The sequence below is a fragment of the Pan paniscus genome, chromosome 2 (assembly GCF_029289425.2).
Source record: "Pan paniscus chromosome 2, NHGRI_mPanPan1-v2.0_pri, whole genome shotgun sequence".
NCBI classification, from domain to species: Eukaryota; Metazoa; Chordata; class Mammalia; order Primates; family Hominidae; genus Pan; species Pan paniscus.
In genome coordinates, this window is record NC_085926.1 from 183,783,123 (window position 1) to 183,809,363 (window position 26,241).

At 40.0% G+C, this 26,241-nt stretch overlaps 1 protein-coding gene across 3 annotated transcripts; it reads right to left on the reverse strand.

The window, feature by feature from the left end:
• Positions 1-332: 332 nt before the first annotated feature.
• TRA2B (transformer 2 beta homolog) lies at positions 333-21,690 on the reverse strand. Of its 3 annotated transcripts, none has more exons than XM_003806615.4 (9): positions 21,366-21,690; positions 10,141-10,274; positions 8,994-9,156; positions 7,326-7,514; positions 5,548-5,663; positions 4,636-4,719; positions 2,964-3,023; positions 1,887-1,960; positions 333-1,315 (listed from the first exon to the last, which is right to left on the reverse strand). In XM_003806615.4, exons 1-9 carry the CDS (start codon positions 21,399-21,401, stop codon positions 1,305-1,307), a joined length of 867 nt encoding a protein of 288 aa, XP_003806663.1. In that variant the 5' UTR covers positions 21,402-21,690; the 3' UTR covers positions 333-1,304. The 3 variants fall into 3 exon arrangements, with proteins under 3 accessions (XP_003806663.1, XP_054966742.1, XP_034813750.1); XM_055110767.2 differs by lacking the exon at positions 21,366-21,690 and adding an exon at positions 15,116-15,301; XM_034957859.3 differs by lacking the exon at positions 10,141-10,274 and having other exon boundaries at positions 21,366-21,585.
• Between the last annotated feature and the right edge of the window lie 4,551 nt (positions 21,691-26,241).

Below are 26,241 nucleotides of genomic sequence, written 5' to 3' on the forward strand. Positions count from 1 at the left end.
GCGATAAAGGTTAGCAAGGCAACAAAATAACCCACCTGTAGCAACATCCCTACAATTGGTCATGAAAATTACTTAAATGCAAAATAATACTAAGAACATGTATTGCAAGTACCCACAGTCTAGTTATTTACTGTAACTCCATCCCCAAATGGAGATCACTCTAATACCTAGTTATGCACTCTGAATTTTCCAGGAATACAGAAATTCACCCCCCCCTCACCCCACCCCAAAATACCAAAGATACACCTCAGCCCAAGGAACACACTGCCCTAACGATTAAACTACAGGAGAACTCTATAGAACAAGAACACTTCTTTGTGAACAGCTGCACCAACATTTTTCATTTGCGTTTATTTAAACACAGTTCTCAAAACATTTGAGTGAAATTGGGCCTCCTTTGGTAAGCAAAGGACCTGAAAATAATATTTAAAAAATGAACAGGCAAAGTCTTCAGTTCATCCATGACACAGGTATAGTGTTCCCTTATCATGTACTTTGAAGCACCCGGTTTTTTCATATAGTCTAAAAGCTAGAAGAACAAGAGTGTATTTGTGGTGGAATGTATTGTCACTTGCTGATAACTAGTTGAAATACCATTATCCCCTTGTAACAGCTTTAAGAAACAGCCTTTTAAGGCATACACTGTGTAACTCTTCGTATTTCCTGCTATACATATTACAGATTACATAAAAGCCGACAAATCCACATTGATATAAGCATTAAGCACTGGCTGTATTTTAAGATTTTTAGTTCTAATACTAGCAGTACAGAGTTACAGAGCATAATTTTAAACACTTAGTTGCAGGTATATAAGTATGGTATGTTTCATGGACTGGAGGAAAACGGGCATTTGTCTTTAAATTTACTACTGACAATCTGAACAGTTCTGCTAAGCACTGATATGTTAGAAAGAAAAGTAAAAATCAAACTGTTTATTGTTGCTTTTTGCCATTTGGTAGCATTTTATACAGGCTTCGATCTTCAGAATACCCTGGATTCAGTAGAAAAACCTTTTAAATGAAGTTTTGTACAATAGAAACTTCTCAGCAGTCAAAATTTAGACTGTAAAAAAATACATGCAAAACATACTTTTCTGAAAACACTTAACTTGGAACAAAGCACCAAACTACACAAATGCAGAATGAAAACAGCATTTCAACTCCACCAAAAGTAGTCATCATAAAAGGTGTAAAAGTCACCTAACTTCACTAGGCACTGTTCACTTTTTAAACAAGAGACAATAAAAAATATTGCCCACAAACAATATCCCAGCTCTAGGGCAGGTTTCAGAAAGTCTTCATGCTTTAATAGCGACCTGGGAAGAAAAGAATGAACATGCTTTAATATTAAGTGAACTAATTATCAAGTATACTTTAATGCTGAGAATTTCAGAATATTCTGCCATTAAGAAATCCCTATGTACCAGAACCCCACCACCCCCAAATAGAGAAAGACTTCCATGTAAGTATTACACCAGAAATGAGATAGCAATGTTAAATAACAGAAATTGCTGGGAAGTATATAACTCAATCTGAGAACTAAAGGGCTAAGTAATCCATGTTTCTGTGCTGTCCAAAAATTTTTAAGGACTCTTGAAAAGCTACTAAATGGTGGAAATACATTATTTACTATTTCAATTAGAAACAACAGGAGTCTCCGAGCCTACTCTGGCTCAGGAGGCTGTCCAATTTTTCCTTCTTAAAAAATAATAGGATTCTAAGGGTTGTTTCCACAAACTTTCTTGAACCAAAAAATGTTCAGGGTGTGTGGAGAATCATTAGGTATGAAACTACCTGAAGCCAATCCATTATCTGATAAAGGGAATACACTGTCATCAGAGCAAGCCATACTACAATATAAACAATCATATTAAGATAAAAACTTACGAGGTGAGTATGATCGAGATCTGGAACGTGATCTGTATCCTCCACGACTATAGTAAGGAGAAGGTGACCGCCTTCTATAAACAAATGTCAAGATTGTCTAAGTCTCAATAGGTCACAATTAGACCAAACATATAAATTTATGACTATATATACTGCCCTTTCATCAGTTCCCCAAAAAAGGAAAGCTGCATGAACCTTCAAGGTCTGTTTGAATCTTGAGAATGAAGCACATTATCAGGCCCAAGTGTCAAATAAGCACTCTTAATAACTTTAAGGTCAAATAATCCTTGCTATATTTTAATCTACTTACTTTTTAAATTCTGTGAACTACGTTAGGAGAGTTTTGTAAAAGAAAATTCCTGGCTGGGTGCGGTGGCTCAATGCCTATAATCCCAGCACTTTGGGAGGCCAAGGCAGGAGGATCACTTGAGGCCAGGAGTTTGACCAGCCTGACCAACATGGTGAAAACCTGTCTCTACTAAAAAAAAAAAATTAGCTCTGTGTGGTGGTGCATGCTTGTAATCCCAGCTACTTGGGAGGCAGAGACTGCAGTGAGCTCAAATTGCTCCACTGTACTCCAGCCTAGGCAACAGAGCAACACTCTGTCTCCAAAAATTAAAAATAAAAATGAGAAAATTCCCATACCATTAAATAATCCCAACAGCACCCTCTTGAACACCCAAAACTAATTTCACAAGTGCTTCAGGATTTAGCTTTGTGTAAAAAAGGCTGGCTTGAATGTTCTTGTGCTATTTGAGATGCTTACTTTTAAAAAGCAAGGAAAATGTAATACAAGAACATAATGACAAAAAAATGAGTTACCAGTGACTAACTTTAACATCACTGTACCTCATCACGGTATAAAATGGTACCACTAAATAACCTATTGTAAACCCAATTGATTTTTATAAATATACAAAGACTTTATACATTTAGTTTCCGTTAGAATCTTTTCATGAGCTTCAAACAGTCTGATTTTGAGTATTCCACTTATAATTTACCAAAACATTAGTAGGCAAACATCTTTATGTGAAGCTTTATACTGTTGTACAGATGCTAAGTCCTCTCCTGGCATACCTATAAATCTGATCCCTGTCTTGGGCAGCTCTCCATCCTCCTCCTCCTCCACCTCCTCCTCTGTGAAGACAGAAAGGCAACACAACACGCATTCAGTTTGTAAGTTTTAAAAAATTATGTCATTCATTTAGTAAAATAAAAACTTTCATAGAGCATGAATCAGATGTTTTCTTGCAGGTCAAGTGATTTGCCACCCTTTTTAGAAACTGGCATAGGGTTCTCTCTGGTGGTTGAAATGAGTAGTATTAGAACACAGAACATTCCTAAGTAAATGCTCTTAAAAAAAAAAAAATCAAACTAAGAAAAAAATCTCAGCCCCAACAAATTTGTACCTTTAGTACCATTCAATAGAGTGATGCTTTAAATAAAAAAAGGGTTTTCATGGGTGATAAAATGCTGAACAATACACTTACAGACTCACTTTCAGACAATGATTGACAACTGTTAACTTCTTAAACATTGCCAAATAATGCACAAAAAAGACATCCATATACCTCAATACCATTATCAATGACAACTGTGGTCAATACTTACTAACTACATTATTTGACTTGTCAAATTACACATTTTGACAAGGGAGGACCAAAATGTCACAATTTTACTTCATTTTTATCTTTGGAAGTATTCTCAAAGATATCTTTATTTTTTAACTATGATTGACATTTCCCTACCCAAACCCCGAAATACCAAATTTTTGGCAAAAATAAAAAGCCACATACCCTTGTCATACTAAATTAACGTCTTTAAAATTATTCTCTGGACTCTTTCAAGGCATCCGTTTTACCTGCCCTCAGTGTACGATGCATGCATTAAGAGATTAGAAGAAACTGCCTGAAAAGTGTTGGCTTTCCAAAATGGCTTATGAAATTTGCTTTTATAAGCCATTATAAATTTGCTTTTAAAAGGCTAAGACAGAGGCTATAATTTTTTCTTTTAAGGTGGGGTCTTGCTCTGGGGGAGGAGACGCAGGTGGGAGCGTACTTGGCTCACTGCAGCTTCAACCTCCCCGGCTTCCTGCCTCATTTTTTGTAGAGGTTCCCTATGCTGCTCAGGCTGGTCTCAAATTCCCGGGCTCAAGCAATTCCCCCGCCTCAGCCTATAATTTTGCTTTCACTATGTATTCATTTATTTATTTATTTATTTTTGAGAGTCTCGCTCTGTTGCCTAGAGTGGAGTGCAGTGGTGCAATCTAAATTCACTGCAACCTCTGCCTGCCAGGTTCAAGCGATTCACCTGCCAGTAGCTGGGACTACAGGCGTGCACCACCACAACCGGCTCAATTTTTATTTCTGGTAGAGACGGGGTTCACCATGTTGGCCAGGCTGGATCTCAGGTGATCTGCCTGCCTTGGCCTCCTGAAGTGTTGGGATTACAGGCGTGAGCCACTGCGCCTGGCCTCATTCAATGTTTAAAAATAAAACACATTTTATTATTAATATTCCAAGTTATCATTTAAATCCCATTTATATTCTAGAATATTTGAACAGAAATCCAATTACACATTAAATTGATTAAGACACAGAATCTTAAAATCTGATTTAACCTTCTACTCTGCGTTTCTCGAGTAAAAGTACTAAAGCAAAGCTTTTAACAAAGGCTAAAACTTAAGCATAGTGCTGCTCTGTACACTGTACTGAGATTCAGACGTTGACCTTTCTACCTCATAACTTACCTGTATGATCTGCTATAGTAGTCCCGATCATCATAGCCCCGATCATATCCTCTGTCATAGTAATCCCGACGGCGAGAGCTGCCACTATGAAGAAAAAAATATTCAGGTGACCTCCCTTATCTTTCTGGACATGAGTTTTTATATCTACTAGTAGGCCTTTTCTGATACATTAACTGGAAAATGAAAATTATTCCTGTTAAAATTCTCACCTATATTGAGCAAACATTGCCCTTTCCCTTGTTTCAATATATATAAACCTATTTTTAAAAATCTTTGGTTAAGGAGGCACACAGATCCTGCCAGAGGTCAATTTGCATATCCCACATATTTCTAAGAGGAAACAAAAATAGTATCACTTTGCTCTATTTAAGAAAATTTAGGCCGGGTGCAGCAACTCACGCCTGTAATCCCAGCTCTTTGGGAGGCCGGGGCGGGTAGATCATGAGGTCAGGAGATCGAGAACATCCTGGGTAACATGGTGAAAACCTGCCTCTACTAAAAATGCAAAAAATTAGCCGGGCGTGGCAACACGCGCCTGTAGTCCCAGCTACTCCGGAGGCTGAGGCAGGAGAACTGCTTGAACCCGGGAGGCGAAGGTTGCAGTGAACTAAGATTGCACCATCGCACTCCAGCCTGGGCGACAGAGCGAGACTCCGTCTCAAAACAAAACAAAAACAAAACCAAACAACAACAAACAAAAAATAAAATTTAAAAATGGACTTGACTAAGATTTAGTTTTACCTGTAATGGTTGAACTTCTACTATGAGAAAAATGCCCTAATGAGGAGCATTTAATCAATCAACAGTCAAGTTTATGGCACAAACCTAAGTGCTGAAGACTTTCCACTAATACAAGTGTTTCTTTGACAAGTGAACAACTGTCAATTATATTTATTTTGAAAATAAACTTACTAGGTAGGTCTCCCCATGTAAATTCCTGGTGTTGGCGTATGTGGTCTTTTTGTTATAGAGAAATCAACTCTGATCCTACGCCCATCAAGCTCCATTCCATTGGCACGTTCTTTAGCCTTCAAAAGATAAATAAATTGTTACATACATCCTGAACAAAGCCACTAATTATCCTGTGGCTATGAGTAAGATCCCACTGGACATTTCAGTTAGGTGCATTAAGTTATCTTAATGTTAGCCAGAACATAAGGTCTACAACTTACAAATGTGTTGTTCCCTCCACTAAATGTTCATTTGTAAAAGCTACTCGTAAAAACTTGAAACAATTATTTTACCTAACTATGATCCTGACAGTATTTCCAGCTCCAAAGCAGCACACAATTGGCAAACTATACCCTGTAGGTCAAATCTGGCCAGCTGGCTGTTTCTGTATAACCCATAAGCTAAGAATTTAAATAACTAGGGGGAAAACTAGTATTTCATCACAAGTGAAGAAACACACAAAATCCAAATTCCAATGCCCCAAAATAATCTTTTATTGGAATAGGGCCCCAACTCATTCGTCTGGCTGCTGTTGGGTTAAAACAACAGAGTTAAATAGTTGTGACTGAGATCCTATGACTGAAACCTGAACACATTATTTAACCCTTGGAAGTTTTCTTAGCCCTTCTCTGGAAGCCAAAAGCTAAGACTGAAGCACAGCCTTAAGTACATATAGTTCCTTTTCTATGTATTAACAGCGTACATTTAAAAAATAAAAATACCCCATTTCAAACACATTAAAGTTTGTTCATAATGTGAGGAAACATCCTTTCACCTAAATAGAATTTAAGTTTCTAATTCCAATACTATGCTATCCTCTAGTTCAGATGTTCAAGCTAGTGTTTACGCCCAGGCAGTTTCTGGCACTAGAGATTAAGATAAAATTTATGCTATTTTCCGAGAGCTATGATCCTACTGCAAAAATTTAATTAGGAAATGGGCGGCCACGCATGGTGGCTCACACCTGTAATCCCCCAGCACTTTGGGGGGCTGAAGGAGGCAGATCACCTGAGGTTGGGAGTTCGAGACCACCCTGACCCAACATGGAGAAACCCCGTCTCTACTAAAAATACAAAATTAGCTGGGTGTGGTAGCCTGTAATCCCACCTGCTCAGGAGGCTGAGGCAGGAGAATTGCTTGAACCCAGGAGGCGGAGGTTGCAGTGAGCCGGAGATCGCGCCATTGCACTCCAGCCCAGGCAAGAAGAGTGAAACTCCGTTTGTCATTGTTTCTCAGTTCTTCCTCTTCTCTATACTTGGAGACGACTTTAGCTACCATCCTTAATGTACTTAAAATCTGAATTTCTTAAATGGGGTCTAGTACCACATTTCAAATCTTGACTCTATATTCTGCCTCAAGACAAATCAAAATCCAAATATGACATCATTCACTAGCCAAAAAAGGAACAATGTTTTCCTTCTGCATCATAACTTTGCTTTTGGTTATTTTTGACTCTAGAATGTGGACCCAGTGTAAACACTGACTACATATCCTGGCGGAATTGGGGTATAGTTGACCCCAATAGATGGCAACTAATAAAGCAGGTGGTAGGACCAACTTCCCCAAGTTATACAAAATTTTGTTATTCTGCATGTATCTTGAGTCTCCACAAGAGGTTGGAGAAAAAGTTCGAAGTATTACTGACTTGTCCTTGTCTTTATCCTAGCAATTGGTCACTGATACTTGGCGTTAACAATAGAACTGATGGTTTACAAAGGAACAGGCTGACTTTTACTTACTTCCTTGGCATCATCTACATTTTCAAAATATACAAAGGCAAATCCTCTTGAACGCCTAGACTGCTGGTCATATACAATAGACACATCGGCAATGGGACCATATTTAGAGAACACTTCTCTTAGATCTCTTTCTGTGGTGTACAAGCTCAGCCCAAATACTCCAAGACAACAGTTAGGATCAGGATTTGCCTAGGGGAAGAAAAAAGTTTTAAACTTTGGAAAAGTTGTCATAAAATCAAAGTTGTTTAAAAAGGGAGCTGTATACTAGCCAAAATGTCACTAACAAGAAAAGTACATAATGATTAGACCAAACACCGCTTAGAAATTACAAAATTACAGCAAGTACTACAAGTATTTTTGGGAATGGGAAGGAAAGAATGCAAAAGAAAAAATTTCAACCTTAGAATTAAGTAGGTAAACAAGCACTCGTGCTGGCGAAAAGCAACCTGGCATCTTTCCTTCTATGAATTTATTCTAAGAAAAATTTACATATTCATAACATGACATACAAGGATAACTGGAACCACACTGTGTCTATCAGCTAGAAAAAATTGTAATGTTGACACACCTTCCATTCAATAGAATGCTCTGAATTGCCAAAAAGATGAGCATGTATGGTTTGATTTTTTCAGAAACACAATACACAAGTATGTACATAAATGAAGCCTGAGGGGATGCGTACCAAACCATTTTACAGGTCATAAACAGCTTGCAATCGTAAGAAACAAGAGTTGGCCAGGTGCAGTGGCTCATGCTTGTAATCCAAACACTCTGGGAGGCCAAGGCTGGTGGACTGCTTGAAGCTCAGGAGAGTTTTGAGACTAGCCTGGCCAACACAGTGAGACCCCATGTCTCTACAAAAATATAACAAATTACTGGGTGTGGTGGCATGCCTCTAGTCCTAGCTACTCAGGAGGCTGAGGTGGGCGGATCGCTTAAGCCTGGAAGGTAGAAGCTGCAGTAAGCTGAGACTGCACCACTGCACTCCAGACTGGGTGACAGAGTGAGGCCCTGTCTCAAAAAAAGATGACAAGAGGAAAGAATAAAGAGTGAGCCATATGTTGCTAACATTCCAGATGCTGTGATGAATTTACCTAAAGATTCCATTTATTTCATAAACTAACAATTTACTAGGGAAAAATTCTACTCTACTCTAAAAACATTAAGTCTCCCCCTGCACCCTCCTCCTAAACCACTTGGATTATACAATGAAATCACAATAAATATCATCTCATTTGAAGCCTTTCATGAAATGTAAAAAATGCCTTAACAACACCCAAAAGAAATTAGCTTCAAATTAAATGGGAAAGTCAGGAGAGCATCTAACTAGGTTTATGCAGCCTGGAAAGAGTTGTTAGCATAGAACTATATTTTGAACTAATGTACTAATACTATACTACAGTATAATAATGCAGTCGGAAGTTTTTTTTTTTTGATGGGCTAAGGAGTTACACCATTGTGTCAGTATTATGCTTAATTGACAGGCAGCCCAAATGCAGACCCCGTCATGGAAGATTAACTTAAAAGACTCTCTCAAAACACTAAAAAAGCCTCTGAAGATTTCACTCACGCACCCACTGCTAAAGCTCTATTGTCAAAATCAGCTCTAACTTTAAGAAAAAGTAAATTTAGGCAGTTCACTGCTTCAAAACCAGTTTTTCATCTTACCCGATTCCCAACATGACGCCTGCGAGTAGACATGGGAGAATGGCTGTGGCTGTGCCGTCTACGATAATCTCGACTGTAAGACCTGCTACGTGATCGTCTATGGGAGCGGGAACGAGACCGTGACCGGGTATAATGCCTTCGGGAGCTTCTTCTGGATCTAGACCTGCAAGACAAAGACCTCCTAAGGTTATGACTGAAAACAAATACTGTTTTCTTTAAGTTTATTACTCTGTTCTAAAGTTAAACTCCAAAAGAGGGAACAATCCAGGAATATGCTAACATGGTTACCAATTTAGTAGGATCAATACTTTTCCTTCTCTAATTATTTAGTCATTTCAACTTTGCTAGGAAGCGTTCTAAAAACCACAAGCTCTCCTCCAGTATTTCTTCCAATTAAAGACATATTACTTATCTTCTACAAATCAAGGCACGCAGCATTTTACTAGCTTGGCTTGTGCCCATCTTTCCCCCTCAGAAGACCATTCTCTCTTTTCTGTCTCCCATTATGCCCACCATTAATTTAATACAGTAACGAAATCACAAGGAGTATTCCCCAGCAGTTAAAAAAACAAAAAATTGAGTGGCTCTTGACTAACTAGAGTGACTCTAAATTGTCATCGAAACGAGGACACACATTTAAGAAAAGAGGTGCTATTAATTATGCCTGACCACAGGCATAAATGGTATCGCCCCAGGCAAACCAGGATGTATATATGGCCTACTCTTGACCAACATTAAAAAAAAAAAGCGCACCATATATATACTTATTTATCAAGAATTCTAATTACTGAAAGCCAATGTTCTGCAGTATATTTGCCATACTAGTAAGCAGTTTACTTACATTCAGTAAATCCTCACAACAACCCTGAAGAACTGGTACTGTATTACTAATTTGCCTTTTATAAAGAAGCTAAAGCTGAAAGGTTATATAATCTGCCCAAACCAGCAAAAATAGAAAACCCTGACTCCAAAAGCCCAGGCTCTTAACCGCTTTTTAGTCTTGCCTCCCAGAACTTAAGTTCACTTCTAGTACCAATATTTAACAGGCCAACAAATAATCTAACCCTCTCTACCTTCCTGGTTTACAAAACACGCACCAATTTCAGAGCTAAGAGTAACGAGGAAATCTCAAGACAGTCTTTCTTACCTAGATTCAGATCGGGACCTGGACTTTGATCTGGAACGCCTGGAATCTTCCTTGGAGCGAGACCTTGCAGGGGTATGCCTTGCAGATTTCCCCGATCCGTGAGCACTTCCACTTCTGGAAGCAGAACGGGATTCCTACACGTAGATGTTAAAAGTTTAATTTGCACACTTTCTGGGCAACTTTAAAAACAAATAAGCTGCTGTGAGATAAATGGTGAGGGACAGCAATCCCCTTCCAAGATAAGAAAATATAGGTAAGGGCAGGAACTGAGTATACCTGGTGTTAATAGTTTCATTGCTCCAAATGACATAAGTCAATTAACTTGTCCTTTCTTCCACCTTTTTGGAGCAGGGAAAGAGTTATTTGACCCCACTTCCTTCAGAAAGGGGTGCCAAAGTCAAGCAGTTAAGGGAACTGTCCAAGGACTGTGTTTCAGAATGTTATTCCATAAAGACTAGGGTGAGGCGGAACCTTATTAACTATGACACCTATACTTTATACCTATTTCAATCAAGTTGCAATCAATAAAACAAAATCCTATATAATTTATATAATTTACTTTAAAAAATGCTTGATTTTTAAAAAGACCTTGACCTTTCAAGTTACTACTTATAATTCAGTGATAAAAGAGATAAAGATGATGATCTCAGTTTCAAATCCTAGAGAAAAGCAGAAACCTAGCGGAAAGCAAAGGCTAGCTTGAAGGACACTAAACCCTGTAAAACCCTATAGCATCTAACCATGGTGGGAGGCCCCCTAAAAAACTGAAAGCAACCAGATGGAGCTACAACAGAATAGCGAACTACACACAAATAAGAGTAGAGAGGGTGTCAGAGATCCTCCACAGCTTCTCCAGCTAAATGGAGATGAGCCAGGGCAAACTTATGGGAAACCAGGAATTAACCTAACTTACCTAGTTACTTAAGTACACATTAAAACCAGGCAGCTAAATCAGGAGCTCCTAACCTAGGGCCCAGGAAGCAAAAGAGTACAGAAACTACATACAATAGCCAAAGTTTAGGTAAATATTGTGTACTCATAGCTTTCCCAACCAAAACTGGGATTGGCTGGCAGGTTAAGGGGGGATTTGTAATGAAAAATAGCAAAGGAATGGTAACCAGGATAACTAGGTCACCAACGAGCTAAAGACACATAATTAACAAAAGGGTATACTAAGTAATGAAACCAAGGAAAAGTTCTGCCAAGGCACCAAAACAGTAGATGAGGAAAGGACAGAACCTACTCCTAGTCAGTCTGATAGCTAGGTAAAATTATCAAGGCAACCTTTATTTTAGGTTGTCAAACTTAGACAAAGTAAAGCCTGGTAAGCCTTTCTACTCCAGAGAGCAGAAATGGCAAGACTCAAAAGGAAGCAGTATTACAGTAAGTCACTATATGGCATGAATCAAAGGTGAAGCTTTCAGATAAAATCACAAGAGATTTCCTTGTGTGATACATCTTCAGAGTATTCTGGACATTCTTGAAAGGACAGTAGAGGATTATTCTAAATTACAGCTCAAAACACTTTAGAAGATAGTTTTGTGGTTTACAACATCATGGAGAAAATTTGGATGATCCTTTGATGCTCAGGGAAAACATTTATAATGTAACACAGAACAGACAAATTAAGGTTTGAGGTTTAACACAGAAGGAAAGGCTAACTCATCCAGTAAAATGAGTTCAGGTCTCTAGGCCCCAGACGACTCTAGAAACGTTCAAATGACTTCAAAGCCATTATAAAACATGGTGGGGTGACATGAAATGTGACAGCCTTTCCCCTCTACCTCCCTCCATGAGTGACTGTAAAAAGATCAAAAGAAAAATATATGAACAGCTGCCTTTAACATCAAGAAATGGTTAAAGGATGTAGTGATGCTCTGGGGCTTCCAATTAACAACAATCCCTTGGAATTCCCTATCAAGTATTCTGAACGGACACTTCCCTTCTCTCCATGGACAAAGGAGGAAGTCTCAAAAATGAGGGTGTAGTTTTTGCTATTTTTACCACAGGCAAAAATTAACATAGGTGAGAATATAGAAATGGGGAACCCAAAAGTTGCTAAAAGCCTGTTTACTCCAACACTAGAAAGATTACCTCTATGGAAATGAAACAATTTTCTCCGGAAGTGAAAGCAGAATATGGGTGTTTCACAGTAACAGTTAAGACTACCAATAAAGTAACTGTAGTTAACAGAAATCAGTCAGCCCAGGAATCTGAGTATAAAGGAAGAATGGGTCAAGTCAAGATCCTCTTTAAGCTCCTGGCTTTAACAGAAAAACCTTTATTCTAAGCTGCTTCGGCAGCCTGTCCACTGAGGGAAGAGACAGTACTCCTAACCTAGAAAATAAGACTTAATGAAGTTTTCTCCTTAAAATCTAGCAGATCACCGATACAATATTTCTGAAATCACAGGAGTTTTCACTCAGCCTCCAAAACTAACGGACTATGCAGATATATTTTGTAAGCAATCATTTCTTGGGCCAGGAATAAGGGAAATACCAGAATGCAAAGGCTTCCTTTTCCATACTGACACTTGTTTGGGTAACACCTAAACGTCTCCACCTTTATCAGGAATATTTTCTTAAAGAAGTTAAAGCTTTCTGAAGTTATTTTGGCCATTTAACTGGCTGGGAAATACATATGTAAGGGAATAAATCTTGCCTACAAGAAATAAGACCTAAAATTAGCACCCAAATCGAAAGCATAATTAACTTTAAATCTTAATGCAGACAGGTAAAGCTATAAAAACCAGTTGGGGAAGCCCCTAAATCTAAGCATACTTCCAAATTCCACTCTCAGGGCTGACATGGTCAACACATTAAAACCACACCAACAGACAGAACTGGACACCACTGCCTCAAAAAAAAGGGACCATGAAACTAAAATTAGCATGAATAAAGCCAAAATTTCCCTGAAAAAATGCTCAGGACATCAATCAAGCTCTCACAAACTGGATCTCAGCCACATCCTAATACAAAACCTAAAGGGAATACATCAAGTAAAAATACAACACACTTAGCCTTCCAACAAAATAATCCACATCTCCCTATTCTGAGAACAGCAACCACCTTACAAAAACATATTTGAAAGGACTAACCATCCAATCCCTGTATTATTTTAAAAACTGAATGTGGTTTGTTAGATTTAAAATAGTGGCTCATAAACACTCTGCATCTCTTCAAACACTGTGTTTATCATACTAGTTAAGTCTGACTTACTTGACTTAGTCAACCTCAGAAGTTACATGCTTCCTACTCATTTTTTTCCCTTGGCAAAGGTTATCTTCCTGAAACACTGTCATCCCCTTCCTTGTTTTGACTCCCCTTAGCATTAATCAGACCTCTGATTAAGGCAGTCTTTCACACACTGCCTGTTCTCAGGAACAGAAGCCGGCCTCCTCCTCATCTTCCCTATGGCCCGAGGAGGAGACACATTAGGACCCACAGATGCTTTGGTCAAGGGGGAAAACAAAAACAAATGGACACAATGGTCCACTAGCAACGTTTTCTCACCTTAAGTCTATCCAGCTTGGGTCATAACCAGATTCCAAATTGCTTTCTTTCCTTTAGTGGGCTGGGGGTTAAGAGGTCTTTTCCTCTTTTGCACCCCAAGGACCTGTCAGATTTCTTGATAAAAGAATCCATGGGCTTGGAATTAAAATGTAATATTCATTCACACATTTACCTCAGTTTCCTGCCTGCTCTTTGAGTAATTTGGAACGTAAAATAACATTTGTTATCATTAGTTTATCTATGGCAAGAAGTTTGACAAAGGAATGCAAAACTTAAGAGAAAATTTTCTTCTGCTTGCAAGATATAGAAATAAACAGGCCTGAAAGCATCAGAAAATGGGATTCTCCAAGAAATGGCATTTAAGTCACTTTCTCCAAGAGCATGAAGACCTGACAACTCTCAGAGAAAGTTTATTTCAGGAAGACATGTGTGACATGATACCCTTGGCATTCTCAACTGGGTAGAAAACTGTTGGCTGACTACTACTGGGTATTATTTTTGATATGTGTACTTGTCTCATTCAACTGAAAGTAACATTACACCAATCACTTGACCCTTCTACTCAGCTAAAACAAAACACACAGAAAAGAAGGGACAGCTTTTGGGTTGAATTTCTCAATAAGTGGTAGGGATAGGTAACCAGAATAAAGCTACTTTGTAACTGTTACCTCTAACATTACAATAGCTAAATGTTGATAGCAAAAAAGGAGAAATAGGAATGAAAGCATCTGCCATTACTGCAATTTGTATTAGCTATCCTGTTCACTTGTGTGACCCACCTCTTCTAAGGGGAAGCTACAGTATTTTATCAGTAATCCTAGTCAATCAGCTGAAATAGGCATTAAACAGAAACAGAATTTGAAAAACCATCCCTGTGTATTTAGCAAATATGCATCTTAAATTTAGGGCCCAAATGCTTACAGATTTCCACTAGTGCCATATGGAAAAAACTAGCACACTAATGCCAAAGGGAACTATTTTGTTCAATGCTTTGTTTGGATTTTGGGGGTTTGGTTCCATAACCATCCTGGTGACATTCTTTTGAAAATGGTTTAACAGAAAATATTCTACTATACATTGCTCAGTACTGAAGGAAAGGGGTCAGTGCAATCTAAGAGTCCAGGGAGGTGGCAAAGACCACCACCAGTTCCAACCCTGGAGGTATTCGCTCATGCCCCAGGACCAGCAACATTAGATAGGTAAAGTTTTATCTAGAGAGGACAACATGAAGCCCACTGTTACCCATGCTGGAGTGCTCATTGCTGCCTGGTGCTTGACTACTAAATATTTTTTAAAAATTGCATTTCAATCATTTAACTAAGCAGTTAAAATCAGAATTACCTAATTTAAACGTTTCCCCTGGAAGGCACTTCTTTACCCTGTATATATTTTCCTCTATTAAACAAATAATGCATGCATGTTTAGCAAAATATACAGGGACACATAAACAGACTAGTAATTACTTAGCGTAGTGCTTTCTGATTCCAGATTACTTCTTATCTTAACTTCATTTTTATTTCTTTTCTTCATTCTTCCGTTTCAAATTCTGACTTCTTTCATCTTCCCCACTTCACACAAATTGCTCAATATTCTACAAGTGGGACTTCTGGTCTGATAATTAGCATGCATTCTTTCTTTTATTTTTTCAAATTTCAGCTTCACTTATTCCTGAGCTTCAAATACTCATTTATAAAACTTGTCAAATGACGACTTCCGCATTTTCCTTCTTCAACATTAACCTTAATAGAAAAAGAACAGGATGAAGAATATTTTAAAACTCCAGGATAAAATCCAGTGCCAAAACTGAAACTAGAAAAAAAAAATCCCTTTGTTGATTTGGATAAAAAAAAAAAAAAAAAGAAACTAGAATATGCAGCTCAAAAAACTGAAAACTACAGTTTTCTGCTGGTTCTAGAATATATGGTAATCTCATTTCTCTACTCCAAATAGATTTATCATGCTTAAGTTGAATGTGAAGTGCGCCACTGAACATTTACTGTTCATTTAACATTTTAAGAACGATTACATTTCACACTTCTTATTATATTCAATAGAAAATAGGTTAAGTGTCAAAAGCACACCTCTAGTCAAAAAGTGACACATTAATACATAAGTGCATGAAAGGAAAGCACGGACAATTCATTTGTACAATGACAAACGCTCAGGGTTGAAGAGGTTTACAGTATTGTGACTTGTCTAGATAGGATAAAGAAACGTATTTAGCGTCACACATTTTTGTACTGTATTTAAAGAGCTCTGTAGAAAGACGGTGTCAGGGAACCTGACAATTTGGAACTTAAGTGTAACCCACCCCCTGGAAAAGCTGCTCTAGTTGAGATTTTATAGTATGAATCATAAAAAGACAAAATCAAGTCAACCACCTACAATATGCCAGTAGCTACGAAGGAAAGCAGAACAAACTTGAATCCAACACTGGTATTTTCAAAGAGTTTTGTTGTACATTTTCCCCCTCAATGAAGAAAATATTAAGTCTTCTGGATGTCCAAAGGAGAAATACTACTTTAAAAGGTGGCACTATTTAAATTACAGCTCACCTCCTCAAATAATTAAAAAGATTGAATTTAGTTGATCTGTAAACGTCTGTTGAACATACTAAACAAAATAAAATACTGCCTACATAAAACATGCTAGTTTTTCTTGTTATCCTACATTTCACTTTGATGATCTTTCATTTTATTGTCAATTACTTCCTCTCCTGGTTTTTCCTCCTGAAAAAAATGTAAGGCTTTGTTTAAAAAAATTGCAAGTCTTTATACCTATCTGGGCATAAAGACAACCATCGTTAATCTGGCAAGTGCTGTGATGTCTTTCCTAACAAAAGGATAATTTCCAGTCTAGTTTTAGAGTCAATTATTGTTTATTTAATCCAAAAATTTTAAAATAGGTTTTTATTTAAGGGAGTTACAGTAATTGGTTTTCTTTAAATCTCCATCACTAAAATGCAATGGGAAATGTTTTCTGGCAGCACAAATGTAATCATGGAATCAGAATGCCCAAGCAGATTTCCTTAGGGCCTCCTAAAACTTCGATACAGACAGGGCACTTAGATGCAGAAGATACAAGAATAGAGGCCATAGCTCTAGCTATCACAACTGTTTTCAATGTGGATACCTTCCTGCTGTTACTTCATTACCCCTTCCTAACCTGGTTCCTTCTCTTATAGTCTAAGAACAAAACCATTACTAAATTATTATAAATATTAGATTTAATTCAACTCAGCTAAGTTCAAGTGGCTACTTTATAAAACCAGAAGATCAACTCTTGGGCTAATGTTATGTACATTTAGTTAAGATTCCCTAGTTAGAAATAAACAGAAACTTGTCCTATCAACACAATTTTTGTTAAAATGTTTCTAGGGGATACAACTAGAATCCATTTAACATTAAACATGCACAAACTCATTAAGTTGACTGACAAGGCAATATTTTAAAAATTGGGAGGGACAGGGGCAAAGAAAACCTCATTAATCCTGTTATGGAAAGGTCAATGCTCATATCAATATAATAAGGACTATATTTTTTTCTGGCAGCCAAACTGTCTACCAGAAGAGTGAATGGATAGATAAATCCTCAAAAACTGGAGAATAGTGTCTGGAAAAAACCATCATCTGAAATTAGTTGTAGGCCCGTGCTTATAAAAACTCTCTTGCAAATATAGCACAGACTGTTAAATTTACATTCATAAAACATTCAGTACTCCCCAACAAAAGCAAATATAAATATCTTTTGACTTTTCAGAAGACTACCTTTTAACCTAATTTCTAACCACAAAAATTAGAGAAAAAGGGGCCCCTTATCCAAACTGTCAGGTAACAATCTATGTTGATAACATCAATCTCAATGTAACCTCCAAAACCCAATTCAAAGCAAAGATTTTGGGGGAATTTCAAGACTGTAATTTGCTACAGTGAAGAACTTGTTTTGGTTTGCAGTTTAAAAACAATACTAAGTGATTTCAATATCTAATTCTATATAGCCCACACCCCCAATACTAACCTGGGTCAAAACACTTAAAATTCCTAAACATCAGTCACCATGCCTTGTTAAAAAAACAGTCGCATATGTAAAAACACTGATCAACATAAAATGCTAAGGCTCAAGAAATATACACAGCTGTAGCTCTGCCCTTGTCCTGGGCAAAATAACTATGAAAGCATTAATATTTACCACCTACGTTCGGATTTTATTGTAGAGAAAGAAAGAAAAAAGGCTATGTAAGGCAAATCCCATTAACACTTCCCCCACCACCTGAATTCCTCTTCAACCTTTTGGCAAAACCAGTAGTACTTACCTTATAAAATCACCTGTAATGTCAGCTTGAAAATGTCACGTTCTAGTTCCAGACAATATCCACAATATTAAAGCATTGTTTAAAACCAAGAAAAAAATATTTCAACCGGGTTTCAAGAGACTGATAAACCTAACCAGACTCACAATACAAAACAATTTCCTCCTATTTGACAATTCAATCCTTTTTTAAAGGAAATTTGGTGAGATGGCTGCAATTCTTTAGAAAGGAGATTCAGAGAGGTTTCAGTTTTGAAAATTAGAATTTAGAGTTTAGGAGCTAAAACCAAGGAATATAAAAAGACATCCCAAGATTCAGCAGAAGATGAGAAAAACTGCAGAATTTGAAAAGCAGTTTGATGGGTTGGTGTCCAGATGCTGCTATTCATCTCTAATGATAAAGATTACGTGCCTATGTTGCAAACACATCGGTTTTACAAAAATAATAGCCAGTATTAAAATCAGAGTATCTGCTGGGTCAAAACATTTTCTTTAACATCTGGTCCATACATCAGTGTCTCCTTAGTTTCTGGATTCCTTTAGTAAAGACTCACTCGTAGAAACTCATTACAATATTGAGAGGCTCAGAACATTACACTGCGTGCAAGACCAACACACAAATCTCACACACCCTATACGCTGTGACCATTATTGGGCTCTAAAGATTACCCTGCACTTCTAAATTTGTCATCAACTTTTTATTCAAGTTCTTCTAATTGTGACTTAAAGGCCAGGAGTGCCTCTTTTTGCAAAGAAATGGTGTCAACCCCTTTACAAAATGCAAGCAATTTGGGGGGAAGAGTCTTGAATCTGGAGATGAAAACGAGATCTTACTTTTGAAAGTGGTTTGGCCAGATCAGGTTAAGTCTGCTAATTAGACCCCTATAGACAGATTTTAGTGTTAATCTATTACCTTTGAGAGGGGGGGAAAAAATAAATCCCACAGACCAACGAGGGATGCGGGACACACCAGTTCTTTAAATGTGATTATATTCACCCAAATGTATTCTATTGAGTGATCAAACTGAGAATAATTTATCCCACACACCCAACCTTAAAGGGGAGGGACACAACAACAAACTCCTACAGTCACTGGAAAAGGTGGGGCACAGAGGGGTGGGGTTGTCTGGATTAGAGACAGATAAATAAGGGAGAATTCCACTGATTTGAAGAGATTAGTGATTTACATTAAGACCCAGTTCAGAAGCCTGGAGTTGAATAACGCTCATTTTTCTGGCTCCAGAGAAGCATCATTTACACCACAGGCATGTCTAAGATCAAGCTGTTCCATTGAGCTTTATGGTTTTCCCAAGCTTGCTTTGGAAGCCTAGACACGTGTTTGATTCAGGTGTATTCCAACCCTTAAAGGTTCCAATTGGAACACAAACACGCAAACACCAAACACAACAATATGGAAGTATTTCACAACGTAAAAGTTTAGAGATCTCGGCCAGAAAGCGAAGACTCTTATGTAAGAAAAAAAATCTCAATTTTTAACACATTAAGTTAACCTCCCTCTACAACTCAAAGATTGCGAAAAACACAGTGTACTTTTACTAGTAAAAAGATAACAACCCATCAGAAAATTTCAAATTTCTCTTGAGCCGAGTCTCAAACTGGAACCTAGTTTCAATTGTTTCCCTTCTCACGTAAAATATACTAATGAACTCTTTGGGCAATTTTCCATTCTCAAGCATTCTTCACGTGTATTCAATCGAGAGCTCTAGTCAGAAGCCAGTCATTTAGTATTTTTGAAGAGTACAAAGGTACCCAATAATTGAATTTTTCTGTTTAATAACAAAAGACTTTAAAATCGCTTACTTTGCAGTCCAAACACCAATGACTAGTTTTAACAGATTTAACTGCCAATGATCAGAAGTCACGACTTTTTAACAACTTTTGAGCTCAATCCCAACTTTCTTACCCAAGAAAGAACTTAAAAAAAAAATCTAAAACACTCGTGACATTGGAGTCAATCAGCTTCGGGAAAAACATCAAAAACTAAAATCTCTATGCTCATCCGAGTATGTAAACGCAAGGCTTGGTTAGTTCAAACCAAATGAAGCAGTTTGGGCTCCAAAATTACGCAGGAAACTCACGCTTCATCACTGAAAGTTTCTTCCTAAAATACTCTGAGGAATCATCTAAAATCTTAATCAAAAGTTTGCTAAGACATTTAATAGTCTTATATACCTGATAAATCATATTCAGATCTTAAGGTAGCTTTACCAACAAGGGGAAACTTAGGTAACAAATTGTTAAAAAAAAAAAAAGCACAAATTATTCCCACAACAGCCTCAAAAATCAATTTCTATGGTGCTTTTCTATCACCCTTCTAACAGATTCCTCTTAATTCTAGCAAGCCTCGTATGTTCGCATCATTCAATGCTTTCCGAATCCAATACCCAGAGCCCCACAGACCAGCTACGTCTGCTGTTTAAACCCTAGAACTGTCTTGTTCCCGCAATTCAATCAACCCTCACTGAACACCTTTAAGAGGTGGAAACTTAAGGGAAAGAAAACTGTAGCCAACACACGCTGTGGTTCTAAGTATTAGAACGCCTCAAAACAAAGGAAATAACGGCGCCGTAAATGGTTGCCCGCCAATTTCTCCTTCACAATCCCGTGGAAATGCGATGTCCACAAAATCATCTTAGCGACTTTGTGGTCTGTCCTAATAGAATACTGATACAGATTTTTGCCTGGGAAGCCCTTTCAGCATCAGAGAAAAGCGCTTCATTTAGGCCAAACACAAAGCCCTCACGCAATCCCCTCCACCTAACGGGCCCAGAACTTAGTCGGCCTTGGATTAGTTTCCATCTTAAGAGGCCCCAAAGACATCCCAGACTCCGTCCTTTCCGTGGAGGCAAAGACGGTCCTTCGTTAACCTAAACACCGGCCCAAAGACCCAAAAGAACGTCGTCCGTCCCCTTGCACCCCACCACGCGGCCTTACGAAGCGCGGCCCGCTGCGGGTCGGGTCCGCGTTGCCGCGCGGCTTCTCCGCCATTTTGTGCCTCTGGCAGCTCGCCCAGCCCGCCAGCCCAAGATGGCTGCGGCGGACCTTCGCAGGAGAGCAACGCCGAAATAAGATATCGCTCCCCTCCCCCAACACCGCGGGGACGCAGCGGCCATTTTCATCTTCCCCCTCTTATAACGGGAAAAACGGCCGTCTCGGGCAGAAGCCACATAAACCCGCCGGTGGCCTCCCTCCTTCACGACCAAAGGCTAGTAGGCACTATCCACAAGGGCTTTTTTTGGTTAAATGCTGTCTCCCTTGCCTGCCCTCCCGGCTTCAGACTTCGGAGCCTAAAACGCCCCTGCCTCCTGGCCCGAGGCCGACGGGCCTAGAAAAAGATGCAAGGAGCTAGGACCACACAGCCACCCCCTACCGCAGCTCTACGTACCCGCTCGCCGTAGTTCTGCTCGCCGCTGTCGCTCATGACTCCTGGCTGCTGTCGCCGGTCGATGTGCTTCAATCGAAGCTGCCAACCTCTTGCACCTTCCTTAAGGAGGCTCCGCCGCAGCCCCGCACGACGCGCCGGTCGCCCAGCCGCTCAGAGCCGAAACGCTCCGCACCGCCTCCGCACGGGCTCTAACTCTACCGGATGTGACGCGGCGCTCCTTAGCCAGGCTCCTCCCCTCCCAGAAACGCGCGCTTTCTTGGCCTCGCCCCTCCTCGCTCTGCCTTTCCTCTCCAGCCGCAGCGCGTCCCGCACAGGAAGTGACGTGACCCCGCCCCTCGCAGGGCCCCACCCCCATTCACGAGCCTCTATGAGGCGGGAAAGCTAGCGTGTCGTTTGGCCGCTGTAGTGGGCGCCACGGAGCCACAGTGATGTCACCAGCCACTTCTGAATCCCTTCTAGAACTTTCCAGGGAACCTGCCGAGAGTGCAGGGAGGAGGGAGATGCTGTTTCCCCCAATCTCAATTCCTTTCTCCACCTTATTAGTTTCTTGTTTTGTGTCTTTCCTTTGTTAGAGAAGTGAATGTTCGTACATTGGGTTCTTACTTAATTTTGTCTTACTTGTAGATATTTCCTTCCTGAATACGTCTTCATTTAAAAAAGGTCAGATCGGGCTGGGCGCGCTGGCTCACGCTGTAATCCTTCCACTTTGGGAGGCCGAGACGGGTGGATCACGAGGTCAGGAGATCGAAACCATTCTGGCTAACCCAGTGAAACTCCGTCTCTACTAAAAATACAAAAAAATTAGCCAGGCGCGGTGGCGGGCGCCTGTAGTCCCAGCTACTTGGGAGGCTGAGGCAGGAGAATGGCGTGAACCCAGGAGGCGGAGCTTGCAGTGAGCCGAGATCGCGCCACTGCACTCCAGCCTGGGCGATAGAGCGAGATTCCGTCTCAAAAAAAAAAAAAAAAAAAAAAGGTCAGATCGGCCGGGCGCGGTGGCTCACGCCTGTAATCCCAGCACTTTGAGAGGCCAAGGCAGGCGGATCACATGGTCAAGAGTTCGAGACCAGCCTGGCCAACATGGTGAAACCCAGTCTCTACTAAAAATACAAAAAAATTAGCCGGGAGTGGTGATGCACGCCTGTAATCCCAGCCACTCGGGAGGCTGACGCAGGAGAATCGCTTGAACCCGGGAGGCGGAGGTTGCAGTGAGCCGAGATCGGACCGCTGCACTCCAGCCTGGGCGACAGAGCGAGACTCTGTCTAAAAAATAAATAAATAAAAATAAAAAAGGTCAGATCTTAATACACAGGAATCAGACACAATCTCTATTCTAAAGTTACAACGTAATGTGCTAGAACCGTTAAACACAATTAGAAAAAATGATTGTAAGTGCCAGAGGCATGTATAACTACAGGGGTGTCACAAGGAGGGAAGATTAATTCTGCCATTTCGTAAGAGAATATAGTTGGATTATAGTGAGAAGAGCCCAAGACCAAGTCGGATACTTTCTTTCTTTTTTTTTTTGAGACGGAGTCTTGCTTTGTCGCTCAGACTGGAGTGCAACCGCGCGATCTCGGCTCACTGCAACGTCTGCCTCCCGGGTTCAAGTGATTCTCCTGCCTCAGCCTCCGTAGCAGCTGGAATTACAGGCGCCTGCCAACACGCCAGGCTAATTTTTTGTATTTTTTATAGAGACAGAGTTTCGGCATATTGGCCAGGCTGGTCTCCTGGGCTCAAGCGATCCTCCCACCTCGGCCTCCCAAAGTGTTGGGATTACAGGCGTGAGCCACTTCCCCCAACCCCCAAGTCGGATACTTAATTCCTCTACACTTCAGTCTCCCCATCCATTGAAAAGGTGGTACCTGGCTGATGAGGCACTTTGATACTGGTAAAGGGTCATTTGATTTTTTTTTTTTTTTTTTTGAGACAGGGTCTCTCTGGCTCTGTCGTGCAGGCTGGAGTGCGGTGGCTCATTGCACCTCCCAGTCTCAAGTGATCCTCCTGCCTCAGCCCCATATCCCCAACTCCTGATTTTTTTTTAACAGCTTTATTGAGATACAACTCACCTACTATGCAGTTCCCTTATTTAAAGTGTACAGTTCAAATGGCTTTTATTCACAGAATTGTGCAACCCAACCATCACCACAATTTTAGAGTAGTCTCATCACATTAAGAAAAGAAACACTCATTAATAGTCATTTTGCATCCCTCGTCCTCTCCACTCCTCACAACCCTCCCAGTCCTAGGCAATCACAAATCTTTCTTTCTCAATAGATTAACCTATTCAGGACATTTTATACGAATGGAATCATATGGTATGTATCTTTTGTAACTGGCTTCCTTGGCATACGTTTTCACGGTTCATCCATGTTGTAGAATGTACTACTATTTCATTCTTTTTCATTGTCAAGTTATATTCAGTTGTATGGATATATGACATTTTATTTATCCATTCATCATTTAATAGACATTTGGATAGTTTCCATTTTTTAACTTATGAATAATCCTGCTGTGAACATTCATGTACAAATTTTTGTACGAGCACATGTTTTTATCTCTCTTAGGTATACACCTAGGAATGGAATTGCTGGATTGTATAGTAACCCTACGGTTAATTTGGGGGGAAACTGCCAAACGGTTTTCCACAGTGGCTGCATTCATTTTACATTTCACACTGCCACCAGCAGTGTATGTGGCTTCCAATTTCTCCACATCCTCACCAATACTTGTTATATTGTATTTAAAAAAATTGACCAGGCGTGGTGGCTTATGCCTGTAATCCCAGCACTTTGGGAGGCCGAGGTGGGCGGATCACCTGAGGTCAGGAGTTTGAGACCAGCCTCAACATGGCGAAACCCCGTCTCTACTAAAAATACAAAGTTAGCCGGGTGTGGTGGTACATGCCTGTAATCCCAGTTACTCGGGAGGCTGAGGCAGGAGAATTGCTTGAACCTGGGAGGCGGAGGTTGCGGTGAGCCAAGATCGCGCCATTGTACTCCAGCCTGGGCAACAAGAGCAAAAATCCATCTCAAAAAAAATTATAACCACTCTAGTGGGTTTAAAGTGGTATCTCGATGTGGTTTTGGTTTGCATTTCCCTAGCGATAATGATAATGCTTTCATGAGTTTATTGGTGATTTGTAGATCTTTGGAGAAACGAATATTCTGATACTTTGCCCATTTTTAATTGGGTTATTTATCTTTTTATTATTGAGTTATAAGAGCTTGCAATTTGGCTCTTGTTTGGTAAAATAGTCATCCAGAACAGAATCAATATTTGAGGTACCTGAGACCCAGAGATTTGGTGATGACTCAAGTGTTAAGTGACTAAATAACTTCTGAATGAGCTGTGCCCTTTTCCTGAGAACACCTGTACTCCCAACACACACCTAAATCTGGACTCCTACTCAGATCTCTGGCACCCCTTGACATTCATATTACTCACAACTATAATTAAAGAATAATAATTATATAATTATTTTATTTTCATTATTATTTCTTTGTGGGTTTTTTTTTTTGAGACAGAGTCTCGCTCTGGCGCCCAGGCTGGAGTGCAGTGGCGCGATCTTGGCTCACTGCAAACTCCGCCTCCTGGGTTCAAGCAATTCTCCTGCCTCAGCCTCTGGAGTAGCTGGGGCTACAGGTGCCCGCCACCACGCCCGGCTAATTTTTGTATTTTTAGTAGAGACGGGGTTTCACTGTGTTAGCCAGGATGGTCTCGATCTCCTGACCTCAGGATCTGCCCGCCTTGGCCTCCCAGAGTTCTGGGATTACAGGCATTAGCCACTGCGCTCAGCCCTATTTGCATTATTATTTCTGTGAATATAGCTTTTATGTCTGTCTTCCACACTAGACAATAAGTTCCTTAAGGGCAGGGCCGGTGCCTCTTTTGACCACTGCCTTATACGTAGTGCCTGGCACACAGTAAGCCTTTAGTAGTACTTGTTGAGTGATTAAAAGAAAGCAACGTATGAATTTAGAATTGATTGGGTAGGCATCAGGGTGCCTTTAGAGGTCCCTGAGCAGGAGACTAACTTGCTAAAAGTAGCCAAGATTGTCCTGGCAAAGATAGGAAGGTCAGGCTGCAGGTCTTGTGTCATTCATGTCTGTGTCTCCAGCATCTAGCGCAGGGCCATGCTGTTGAATGAGTGGCCATGTGGGATATGGATCCAGTACTGTAAATATGAGGCAGTGAGGATTAGATTCCCAAGGCAGCAAGAATGAGGACTAAGCAGGGAGTAGGGAGACTATGAAAGGGTGGGCTTGACTGGCCAATGTGATAGGAATATGGGGAAAGGGATAGTCAGAAATGACTGTAAAAACCTTGAGCCCTAGGCTGAGTGAGGTGGCTCACATCTATAATCCCAGCACTTTGGGAGGCTGAGGCAGGTGGATCATCTGAGGTCAGGAATTCGAGACCAGCCTGGCCAACATGGTGAAACCCCGTCTCTACTAAAAATACAAAAATTAGCCGGGCGTGGTGGCAGGCACCTGTAATCCCAGCTACTCAGGAGGCTGAGGCAGGAAACTCGCTTGAACCTGGGCAGTGGAGGTTTCAGTGAGCCGAGATTGCACCACTGCACTCCGGCCTGGATGACAGAGTGAGACTCCATCTCAAAAAACAAAAACAACAACAACAAAAATGTCTAGTCCTGGTAGGGGAGATATATACAGAGAAAATAATGCACCCAACTGGGAATGCTGTCTAACAGGCTTACTCCTGTAGCTTAGAGCCAAGCCAGAGGCTGCACTCAAATTTGTTTGTTGTTGTCTCCTTCCAGAGTCATAGACTCTCTCCTCCAGCATTTCTTGTTTAATTTTCAACTTCTGCCCTGGGATTCACTAGTGCCTTCTGTCTTTAGTGGGGTTTTTGTTTT